The sequence below is a fragment of the Prionailurus viverrinus genome, chromosome D1 (genome assembly GCF_022837055.1).
Source record: "Prionailurus viverrinus isolate Anna chromosome D1, UM_Priviv_1.0, whole genome shotgun sequence".
In the NCBI taxonomy this organism is placed as follows: Eukaryota; Metazoa; Chordata; class Mammalia; order Carnivora; family Felidae; genus Prionailurus; species Prionailurus viverrinus.
In genome coordinates, this window is record NC_062570.1 from 115458845 (window position 1) to 115470637 (window position 11793).

General features: G+C 56.8%; 1 protein-coding gene across 1 annotated transcript; it reads right to left on the reverse strand.

Moving 5' to 3' along the window:
* Nucleotides 1-1685: 1685 nt before the first annotated feature.
* On the reverse strand, nt 1686-2845 carry LOC125146827 (interferon-induced transmembrane protein 3-like). Its single transcript, XM_047823728.1, has 2 exons — nt 2491-2845; nt 1686-1970 (listed from the first exon to the last, which is right to left on the reverse strand). Exons 1-2 carry the CDS (start codon nt 2737-2739, stop codon nt 1779-1781), a joined length of 441 nt encoding a protein of 146 aa, XP_047679684.1. The 5' UTR covers nt 2740-2845; the 3' UTR covers nt 1686-1778.
* Between the last annotated feature and the right edge of the window lie 8948 nt (nt 2846-11793).

Below are 11793 nucleotides of genomic sequence, written 5' to 3' on the forward strand. Positions count from 1 at the left end.
ACCACGAAAGCCATCATTCTGAAAACAGATTGGCAAGCTGTCAGCACGTTTTACCTTCGTGCACGAGAGGGGACGTCTTTAGCAGCCACGTGATGGAAAGGGACACACAGGTGAGCTACTGCCCGCCGTCTCCGCTCCACAAGCAGGGGCAGCGTGTGGGTGGCTCCGAATGACCTCGGTGGGGGTTGCATCCCACAGACACCGGAGAGGGCAGCGCATCAGGGCTCAGACTGGTGGCACCCCGCTGGGGCCTGCAGGCATCCGTCCCAGCCCCTCACCGCCCTCACCCCACGCGGGGCCCCGGGGCCAGCTTCTCTCCCTCTCCGCCCTCTGACTGCCCGTGTGCACACGGGCTCGCTTAGTGGGGACAGCCCTGAGGGCAGTGGAGCCACACAGGGCCCTCGACAGGCAGGGTTCAACGCAGGCGTGGGTTCCAGGGGACACCAGACGTGGTAAGTGCAGGAAGCAGCTGACACACGGGGAGGGGACCCAGGGAGGGGCCCCAGTGCCCGAGACCCAGACTTGAGGCTGGTCTGGGGGTCTGGACGCCACGGGGCCTCCAGGGTGAAGGCAAGGGCCAGGACCCGGCCATCGGCACCCACAGCGCGCGGGCCAGGACCGCAGGCGGCGAGAGAACAACTTGAGGGGCCCTACCCCATGTTGGGCTGTGCTGGGAGGTGGGGAGGTGGGGGGGTGGGGGTGGCGGGGCCGGCTGGTGGGGTACGTATCCCAAGTGTTTCCACAGAGCACCTGGGAGGGAATATTCTCTTCTGGCTTTGCATGGAGTGATATCAGGAGGAAGCTGGACGGCCAGGGCTCCTGAGGTGCCCAGATTCAGTCCTGAGGGGGGATGAGGGTAGGAAGGACAGATGTGCTCACGGCACAAGAGGGTCTGGGCAGCTCCTGGCCAAGGCCTTGGATCCCTTTCCGGGCTCTGGGGTCAGGGAAGGTCGCAGTCGCCCTGCCCTTTGGGCAGGGATTTGGGGCCTACCCCTTGCTGGCCGAAGCAAGTCTTTCCCCACCCCGGAGGGGCAGATCTGCCCAGGTGCCCTCCTCCACCCAGGGTACCCCAACCGGCCTGGTGCATCCTCGAGTTAGGGCACTGTGGGAGCAGGGACAGAGGTGTGGGTGAGCCCCAGCGGGGGTCTGGGTGTACAAGGGAGGAAAGGGGAGGCTACCACCACCCCAGTTCCACCTCACTTGTCCAGCCGGTGTGGGCTGGGTGGGCACTGGGCCATGCACATTGCCTACAATGTGGAGGCCATGACAGAGGAGGTTAGGGAGCTGACTTCCAGTCAGGGCGAGGGCACGGCCGGCTGGGGCTGCAGCTCCAGAAGTGGACTGTGGACTCCCTGTATCAGGTGCCCTGCGACTCTCCCCAGCCGGTGCATTCCTGGAATCTAAGAACGTTCTGGCCTCAGTGCCGGCTTGCCACAAATGAACCCATTCTGCTTAGGGCTCAGACCTCTGGGAAGTAGGGGCCCCTACATACAACTATTGTCTATTAGTTGCCCCCAGCCTGAAGCCAGATACCCGCAAGGCCTGAGGATGTGCCTGGGACCACACAAAGGACACAGGGCTGGGTGCAGGGGGGCAGTGGGGGACATGGGCCTAGGGGCAGGCTGAACAGTCTCAATGGGGCCCCTCCCAGGTACAAACCCAGCACCCACCCACACACACACACACACACACACACATGCTTTATTGAATTCAGTTGTAGACTGACGTGTACACAAAATGCTGTGACAGGAGTGATGGTCTCAGGCCATGGACAACTGCTAGTACCCTCCATAACCTTTCATCATTTCTGAAATTGCTTGGAAAACCACCAGTGAGCCAGTGAAGAAAAGAATGATGAACGTAAGGGTGAGAAGGAGGCCCAGGACCAGGGCCCAGATGTTCAGGCACTTGGCGGTGGAGGCATAGGTCTGGGCCCCGATCACGTCACCCACCATCTTCCGGTCCCTAGACTGGGGAGAGGAGATGGAGAGGGGGATCAGGGGCGGGTCCTGGCGAGAGCCAGGCTGGTCCCCGTCCACAGCAGCCTCCACATGCCCTTCGCCCCGGTCGGGGACCCACCCCCCTTTCCCAGAGCCTGAGCAGGACAGTGCCCCTTGGGTCCCGTCCCTGCTGGGGCCTCCAGCTCCTTCTTCAGACTCTCGGCCTCTCCTGGAGACCCCAGGGCGCCCCTAACCCTAACCCCCTCCCTCTGCGTAGGTCCAGTCACTGGCCTCTCCCACTGAGAGGCGGCTTCTGGTGAGTTCCTTTGTCCTTTCTGGGAGAGCCCTGGAGCCACATCTCAGTCTGAGGGATGTCCTTGGGAACTGGGGACAAAGGCCACTCCTGGCCATCCCCGGGCCCCTCCTGCAGCCTCACTGCTACCACGCATGGACTCCCCATCCCCCCCCCCCCCACATGCCCTCGGGGCAGGCGGACCTCCGCAGGCTCACCTGCACTTTCTGGGAGAACCCCCCCAACACACACACCCACCTTCACGGAGTAGGCAAAGGCCACGAAGCCCAGGCAGCACCAGTTCATGAAGATTGTGTTGAACAGGGACCAGACGATGTGGTCGGGCACGGACGTCTCAGTCTGGATGTTGATCACGGTGGTGGCCATGGGAGCTGGGCTCTGGGGCCCCCCGAGTACCGCCACCTCATGCTCCTCCTTGAGCATCTCATAAGTTGGGGGGACACCAGTGTGGGTGCCAGGAAGGAAGGGCTGGGCATTGCGGTTCATGGTGCGAGACGGAGATGCTGCGGTCCGGATGCTGGGGCTGCTCAGGGCTCTCCCCTCCCGGGTAGTTTCGATTTCTTCAAAGATTTCCTTTTCATGGTGTTTGGGGAATTGGGAATTGGTTGGGCACTAGGAGGGCGTGACCAAGCGCTGGGTGTCAGGTTACGCCAGGGCGGGGCGGGAGGAAGGGCTGTGGTCTCAGGGGGGCTTCCTGTCCCCGGCTCTCACGTCGGGTCCTGTCTCTCCTCCCCTACCACAGCCTCCGTCAGGGGTGTGTGGGCCCCGGGGACTTTTCCTCGGATGTGAGTCTCCCCACCCTGCCCCCACCCCAGCCCCAAGCCTGCCGCAGGCTGCCATATGGACTCCACACTGCAGCCCCCAGAGAGAGTCCCCGAAGCTCCAAAGCCCACACCTCAGCAGTCACAGGCCTCCTCTCTGTCTGGACTCTGTTGACTTTTCCTGGCTCTGAAGTCCACGTTCCAGCGGTGGGGCGGCAGGGCGGGGGGCGGGGGGGCGCTGGCAGGTCAGGACCCAGCAGCCTGTGTCGCCTGCCCTGGAGGGAGCCTCTAGCATCTCCCAAGGGTGCCGGAAACCAGGAGCCGGCTGTGGTGGGAGAAAGGAGGATCCGGGCCATTTGGCAGCTGCTGGGAGCACAGGGCCAGCTTTCCTGAATGCCCCATCCTTCCTCCCTCCCTCCTGCCCCATCATGTCACATAGGTGTTGTCTGGGGGGTCATGGTAGGAAGTCCCGGTCATCTTCTTCCACTGTCAGGCCCATGCCCCCCTTCTCAGGACAGACTCAGGTCAGCTTTGTCGCCAGGACACCGCTCTTTCTAAGAGTAAAGGGTCAAGTTGCTCTCTCACTGCCTGTGGTCCTGGCCCGCGCGCTGTGGGTGCCGATGGCCGGGTCCTGGCCCGCCAGGAGTTCTTGCTTTCACCCTGGAGGCCCGTGGCGTCCAGACCCCCAGACCAGCCTCAAGTCTGGGTCTCGGGCACTGGGGCCCCTCCCTGGGTCCCCTCCCCGTGTGTCAGCTGCTTCCTGCACTTACCACGTCTGGTGTCCCCTGGAACCCACGCCTGCGTTGAACCCTGCCTGTCGAGGGCCCTGTGTGGCTCCACTGCCCTCAGGGCTGTCCCCACTAAGCGAGCCCGTGTGCACACGGGCAGTCAGAGGGCGGAGAGGGAGAGAAGCTGGCCCCGGGGCCCCGCGTGGGGTGAGGGCGGTGAGGGGCTGGGACGGATGCCTGCAGGCCCCAGCGGGGTGCCACCAGTCTGAGCCCTGATGCGCTGCCCTCTCCGGTGTCTGTGGGATGCAACCCCCACCGAGGTCATTCGGAGCCACCCACACGCTGCCCCTGCTTGTGGAGCGGAGACGGCGGGCAGTAGCTCACCTGTGTGTCCCTTTCCATCACGTGGCTGCTAAAGACGTCTCCTCTCGTGCACGAAGGTAAAATGTGCTGACAGCTTGCCGAGGGATGTGTTCTGCCTAATCATATGTGTTTTGACTCTCATTTGTCCATTTAAAAAAATTTTTAATGTTTGTTTATTTTTGAGACAGAGAGACACAAAGTGTGAGCAGGAGAGGGGTAGAGAGAGAGGGAGACACAGAATCCGAAGCTGCTCCGGGCTCCGAGCTGTCAGCACAGAACGCCACATGGGGCTCGAACCCACGAACCATGAGATCATGACCTGAGCTGAAGTCGGACGCTTAACCGACTGAGCCACCCAGGTGCCCCATTTACTTTCATTTATTTAATTTAAAGAGTATATGATTTAATTTTTAATCAGGTAAAATTTGCATAACACAGAAGTTTGCCATTTTACCCATCAAAAGTGCACAATTTACTTGGCTTTTCCTATTTCTCGGTCTGTGCAGCTCTCACAACCACGTGGCCCTGAGTGTTTTCCCCGTGGCAAACGAAACCAGGTACCCATGATGCAGTGCCCACATCTGCTGAACCTTACTTCCTAGAAGGGCCTCTCTGCCTTCTGTGTGGTTGGATTTCCCTTCTGTCACGCATTCCGTGTAGGCCCGTGAGCCTACAGGCCGCGGCCTTCTCGTTGGCCTTATCTCACTGAGCTCATGCTTTCAGTGCTCACCCACGTGGCCACACAAATCAGAACTGCCTTCCTTCTGATAGGTGACAGGTATTGTATGGTAAGGGTACCATGTATTTGCTTCTTCAGTCATCAATTTACAGACATTTTTGGTTCTTATGAATAATGCTGTTGGAAACACTTGTGTGCAAGTTTTGTGTGAACACGTTTTTCCGCCCTTCAGTGCATTCCCAGGCGTGGAAGGACTGAGTCATGTCAGAACTTTCTGAGGAGCTGCCAGACTGTTTCCACAGCATGTATGACAGCTTCTACTTCTCCTATCCTCACCAACACTTGGGGGTACCGTAAACAAGTTAGAGCCGCTCCATTGACTGCCAGCGCTGTGTCCTTGTGGTCTGGCGCGTGTCCTTGGTGAGTGCTGCCACGAGAACCCTTCTCACCTGCTTGGGGGTCGTTCATGGGCCTGCAGAACGTCTGGTCAAGCCTTTGTCCTTTTACTCATCGGGCTGTTTGTCTCCTGATTGAATTGTAACAGTTCTTTTAGATTCTGAACACCAGTCCCTTATCGGATATGGGAATTGCAAGAATTCTCTCCTAGTTTTCTGGTCGCCTTCTCACTTTCTTGAGAGAGTCCTCTGAGGCACAAACGTGTTAATTCACTGACGACGTGCGATTTATCCATTTTTGTTTGTTGCTTGTCTCATGTTTAAGAAGCCCGTTACCTAATCGAACCGTTTTGTCTGTGTGACCGTTTTGTAGTTTTAGCTCTTATATTGGGTCTTTGAAACATTTTGAGTTAATGTTTGTATACTTCGCAACATAAAGGTCCATCTCCGTTCCTTTCCGCGTGGATGTCAGTTGCCCAGCGCCATTTTGGAAAGGTATTGGCCCCCTTGTTGAATGTCAGTTGACCATAAAGTACAGGGTTATTACTGGACTCTAAATTGTATTCCGTTGGCCTGTGTGCCTGTCCTCACGCCAGTGCCACACTGTCTGGATTACTACGGCTTCATAGGAAGTTTTGAAATCACCAAGTGCAGGCCTCCAACTTTGTTCTGATTTGTCCAGATTGTCTTGGCCTGATGATTCCATGTGAATTTTAGGATCCGCTTGACCATTTCTGGAAAGAAAAAAAAAAAGAACAACAAAGAACGCAGTGGGAATTTTGATGGTGATTACATCAAAACTGTAGATAAATTTGGGCAGTATTGCCATATTAACCATATCAAGAATTCAGGGGTGCGCACGTGGGTTGGCTTTTGTTTATTTATGCTTCTTTAATTCCTCTCAGCAATCATCTGTAGCTTCCAGCACACCAGTCTTGCAAGTCTGTGGGTAAACTTCTTACCAAGCATCTTAGGGTTATGATGCTGTTGTAAATGGAACTGTTTCCTTGGTTACATCATAGGGTTGCTCGTTGTTGGTGATTTGCATGTGTTGCTTTTGTCCCCTGCAATTTTGCTAATCTCTCAATTTTTTTAGTGATTTTGTTAAGATTGTCTATTATAAGGTCATGTCATCTGCATGTAGAGACAGTTTTAGTTTTTCCTTTTCAGTCTGGATGCCCCCACTTTTCATTTTCTTGCCTTGTTGTCCTGATTGGAACCTTTAGTCCAATGTCGGCTGCACGTGGAGTGAGCACACATTATCGCCTCGTTCTGGATCTTAGGGGGAAAGCTTTCAGTCTTTCATCATGGGGTGTAACATCAGCTGTGAGTTGTCCATAGACGTCCTTTAGCAGGTTGACGAATTTCCCTTCTGTTTCTAGGTGTGTGTGTGTGTGTGTGTGTGTGTGTGTGTTATCATGAAAGGTTGTTGGATTTTGTCAAATACTTTTTCTGCAGGAACTGAGATGATCACATGGTGTTTTTTCTTCATTCTTTTAATATGGAGTATTGTACTGATTGATTTTTTTAAGTTGAAGGAGAGTTGACACGCAATGTTAACTGGTTTCAAGTGTACAACATAGTGATTCCACAAGCCTGTCCGTTATGCTGGGCTCAGCACAAGTGTAGCTGCCATCTGTCACCACACAACATATGACAACGTCATTGACTGTATCCCCTATCCTGTGCTTTTCATCCTCGTGACTCACTCGTTCCATAAGTGGAAGCCTGTACCCCCCACCTCCCTTCCCTCTGGCAACGATTTTGGCGTCATTGGCCTTCTGCGTGAGAACCTTTGTGGTGGGGCCAGCCAGGTGCGGACATGGACATCAGCTGACCTGGTGGCAGACCTGCCCACGTAAGCAGGGTTGTATAAGATCACCAAGTCAGAGCTCTGAGTGGGCCCAGTACCAATGCATTAGAGGACACAGTGGAACGTTCCAGATCAGAGAGGCCCTTTGTATCCCCGCATGTGCCGGAGCTCCCAACATTCTCTCTCCTGGGACCGTTTGGAGAAGGCAGAGGCTTCTGTGGGGCAGACACTCAGCATCAGCGTGGAAAAACTTCCCTCTACCCTTCAAAAACTATTTTGGCTAAGTTGACATGAGAACGATTAACAGGAGAAAATAAAATTTAATTTTGTATGTTTAGAAACCTCACATACACGAGAGGTTCAAAAACAGGAAGGTCTATGCCATCTAGAGCACGGGAATGGGTTAGGGTCAGGGTCAGGGTCAGGGTCAGGGTTAGGGGTGAGGGTCAGGGTGTGGGTGAGGGTTAGGGTTAGGGGCTTTGGCTTCAAGAGAAGGGCAGTAAGTGTAGATATGTTTGCCCTGGCATACAGAGGGGTCACTCAGATAACATTCATCCTCGGTAAATGCTCTCATTCTGTGAAAAACCTTCAGCTTGGGTTCTTTTAGGCAGTTACCAGAGAGGCAAGAGTTTTAGGGGTCACCATCTGAGATGAGCGGCTGCGGTCCGGATGCTGAAGGGTGCTCTGACTCCTCCCTCCCCTGGCAGTTTCGATTTCTCCAAAGTTTCTATTTCCTAGCTTTCAAAAGTTGTAAACTGGCTGGGTACCAGGAGGGCGGATGAGGGACAGAGTGTCAGGTTACAGGAGGGCAGGGCTTGACGCTGAGGAGGTAGGGGGAGCTTCCTGTCCTGGCACTCAAGTCAGGCCGGGTCAGCTGCTATCCCACTTCCCTATTGAGGGGTGTGTGTGTGGGGGGGGGTGCCCTGGAGACTTTCCCTCAGCCCTGGGCTCTCCCCACCGTCTACCTGCTTTGTTGGGTCTCAGCTTTTTAACAACCAGTGTTGTGCCTGGACCTGCCCTGGTGGTTCCTAGGATTGCAAGAAACCCTCCAGCTACGACTCTCAGGAAACTCTGAAAAACTTTAAAAATATCAGGCCTGGAAATCACACAGCACAGGTGTGGCCACAAAACAAGTTCAGAGTGTGGGTTGGAGGGAGGGGGGTGTAGAGGGGGAAGGGAAGAGGGAGAAGGAGAGAGCGCATGTGAGCTGCCAAAACAGAACCCCAGGAAGTTAAAGCACAGGAAAAGAAAAGACAAGCGGCCCAAACAGTCCATTATCAGAACCAATCAAGATGTGTCGCAGCTGGCCATGCACATCATGTTGTTTGCGTGCTCTCAGTGTGTTCACTGGAGACAGCCATCTTCGAAATAGGCACCTCTGCAATAAATGACTGAGTCAGGCACTTGTATTATTACATAGAAGGGAGGAAGGCAGGCAGGCAGGAAGGAAGGAAAGCAGGCAGGAAGGGAGGAAGGAAGGCAGGAAGGGAGGAAGGAAGGAAGGAAGAAAGGCAGGCAAGAAAGAAGGCAGGAAGGAAGGAAGGAAGGAAGGGAGCAGGAAAGAAGAAAGGAAGGAAGGGAGGAAGGGAGGAAAGAAGGCAGGAAGGGAGGAAGGAAGGGAGGAAGGGAGGAAGGAAGAAAGGCAGGAAAGAAGGAAGGAAGGAAGGCAGAAAGGTAGGAAGGAAGGCAGGAAAGGAGGAAGGAAAGAAGGCAGGCAGGAAGGCAGAAAGGCAGGAAGGGAGGAAGGAAGGAAAGGAGGAAGGAAGGGTGGAACAAAGACAGGAAAGAAAGAAGGAAAAAAGGCAGGAAGGCAGAAAGGGAGGAAGGAAGGAAGGCAGGAAGGGAGGAAGGAAAAAAACCCATCAAGGGCTTACCTTCATTCCCCAACACCAGACCCAAGCCTTCTGGAAGGTGCCGGAGTCCAGCCCCAGCAGGTCCAGGGGTTCCCGAAGGATGAACGGCATCGGCGAGAATAACAAATGGACACGACAGCAGTGTGTCCGACTGGCCGCTTTACTGTGGCAAGCCTGGCGTTATATTTGTTAGCGATTTCCCTGTAGCGTGCGTCACCTACGCTTCTCGGCTTTATCTAATTCTAAAGACGTTCCTTTGTGTAATCGCCCATCAAGGAACCTCATGGTTATTTTCTTGTAACGTTCCCTCCTGGCCTTTGCTTATCGAGTAATTTCTTCATATTATTTTCATTATGTATCTACGTTTATTTATAGTCTATAAAGCATTTGCTTTGCTATTTTCGTGAAAGGTCATCTAGCTCTCAGCACCTCGAGTGGAACGAGTGGAACGTTTACAGGGACATGACTTCTTAATTGTTCCTTTGAACTGTTTGCGGTAGAAGGAACAAAAGTATTCGCTTTGGTCTGGGGTGCCTGGAGGGAGCCAAGAGGGCTGGGAACCCACGCCTTATGCGCTCCCAGAGAGACAACGTATACCTGGGAACTAATGAACCATTCTGTACCTTAACCCACCGGGTCCAGTTACCATCTGGAATGCCTCCTGGGGGCCAAGTGGGCCTAGGGGTTGGAGCAACTCGTAGCCATAGAGACATCGCTTTGTTGCCGGAGTGGGGCTTTCGAACCCGTTTGCCCCCCTCCCTGGCTGGGAAACATATGGGGCTATCCTTCCTTTGGGTAGGGGACGGGCAGGCGGGGGTGGCACCGGCTGGATATAAGGTTTCTTTTTTGTCCTGGGGGTCATCCCCAGAAAATATCCCCGAGTTTGCCCCCACGGGTTTCTTTTGAATCATCAGTGCCAATTGGACCATGGGGATGGCCGTGATGAGTAAGAGGAGGGATACCAGTAGCTTCCCGTTCGGAGGGTCGCTGTGCGTTGCCCTTCCGCCGGCTGCCCGGGCTGTGCCATCAGGAAGGCTGGATGGATCGGCTCCCGGCATGGAAGGCCTCACTGTCCACATGCGTGGCTCCTCCACCAAGGGACCCAGGGGTTCGTGGCTGGGAGCTTCTGGGAGCACATCTGTCCTCCCTACCCTCATCCCCAGTCAGGACTGAACAGGGCATCTCAGGAGTCCTGCCAGTCTGTCTCCCTCCTGGGATCAGTCCACGCAAAGCCGGAAGAGAATATTCCCTCCCAAGTGCTCTTTGGAAAAACTTGGGATGCCTCCCACCTGCGCGGCCCCGCCCATCTCCCTCTACCCCACCAGCTGGCCAGCCGACACCACCCCCACCTCCCACTGCCCACCCCCACCCAAGCACCGCCTACCTCCAGGAGACCCAGGACGCCTTGGCCAGGTCGGTGCCAGAGCTGGAGGGGGGCTCTGAGGACCAGGGCTGTGCAGGGCTGGGCCCCTGCAAGCCCACGGTCAGTACCCAGGACCTTACTGCATGATGCCTCGGCCCTCACCTGTGATTTGCAAAAGCTGGACATCAAGAGTGTTTGTTGGCTACAAGAGAGGGTCACCTGTCTAGCAGGACCGTAGACCCAGGTCACTGCAGCTCAGATGGGGTTATGCCCAATATGACCGTCCTTTTTGAGAGCTGCCTGATCTGGGAATGTGAGACCCACGCAGCCCATCCGGCTGGGGAATGGGGGCCTGAAGCACGTGGCCGGCCCTTCCCCTGACCCTGGCTGGCCCCTGGGCCATCTGGAGCAAGCCCTTCCGGGACCCAGAGGGCCAGATCCACCAGCGTCCCCTCTCCACCCCCCACCTGCCTGGGGCCGTCCCACTGCCGCTCACACCCCTGGGACCCCTGCGCGCTTCACGGCCCACCCAGGGCACCCCAACCAGAGTCCCGCCCAGGGACAGGGTGTGCACAGGTGGACACCAGGGGTGTGGACCTTGTGCGGGGACTGAACCGGGAACCCAGTGTGAAGAGCTGCAGACGTCAACGGGAGGGGAGCCGCAGGGCCTGACCTGGCCCCACTGCAGGAACCCAGGCGAGCCTGGCTGTCCCAGCGGGCTCCCTCCCTGACCGCCGCCTGTGGCCACCGGGACTCGCCAGCCAGCCTCTCCGCGGTGGCTGTGCAGGGCCTGGGGGCTTGGCCACCACAGTGCGACCCCACCCAGTCCCTCTGGGGCCTGGGACAGGAATGCCTGCCTGGGGCAAGCTCTTCCTGCAGGGCTGAGGATGGCCTCCGGGTCTCCAGGTGCAGCCTGGGCTCTGGCAAAAGCTCACACCAAGGCCTGAGGCCCCCAGAGGCTGGGAGACCCTTCCTGGGGCACCGGTCAGTCGCTACCCCTGCAGGGGCAGTCGCTCCCCCTGCAGGGCCGGTTCCGTTTGGGTTGAGGGAGTGAGTCCTTCCCCTCAGGCTTCCTGTCCTTCGGGGCCTCCTCGCCAGGTCTGATGATTGGCTTCTGCAGTCAGCCCACGGTGGAGAGCTCTGTCCCCACCCCCAGCCCCAGAGGAGCAAAGACAGAGCTGGGGGCTTGCCCAGTGCAGGGAAGTCTAGAACTCCCAGGAGGGGCTGGGAGCCCGCGGCTCCGTCCGCTGCGCCCACAGGTGCCAAACCCCACGGCCATCCCAGAGGGCCCGAGCTGCCCGTTCCCGTTCTCTCCAGCACCACCCTGCCACACACCTGGGGAGGGACCCTCACCCTCAGACCCAAGGGTGCTCTGCACACGGGACCTCCTCGCGCCAGGGTCCCCTATCCTAGGACCCCGGTGCAGCTGTTGTTCCCAGCAGGAGGCCAGAAACCAGCACCAGCTGAGGACGTGCCCTGCCCCAGCCAGAGCTGCACAGCTGGGCAAGGGGGGCGGTGGGCTCGGTCTCAGGGGCAGGCTGGCGACTCCCGGCAGGGACCCCACCCAGGAGACGTCACCGCACCG

What these genes read in the sequence shown, in the direction of transcription:
- LOC125146827 (XM_047823728.1), bottom strand. Translation starts at nt 2,739, where the DNA reads ATGAACCGCAATGCCCAGCCCTTCCTTCCTGGCACCCACACTGGTGTC. An exon ending in CCTTTGCCTACTCCGTGAAG is followed by an intron (nt 1,971 to 2,490) that starts GTGGGTGTGTGT and finishes TCCTCTCCCCAG; the next exon opens with TCTAGGGACCGGAAGATGGT.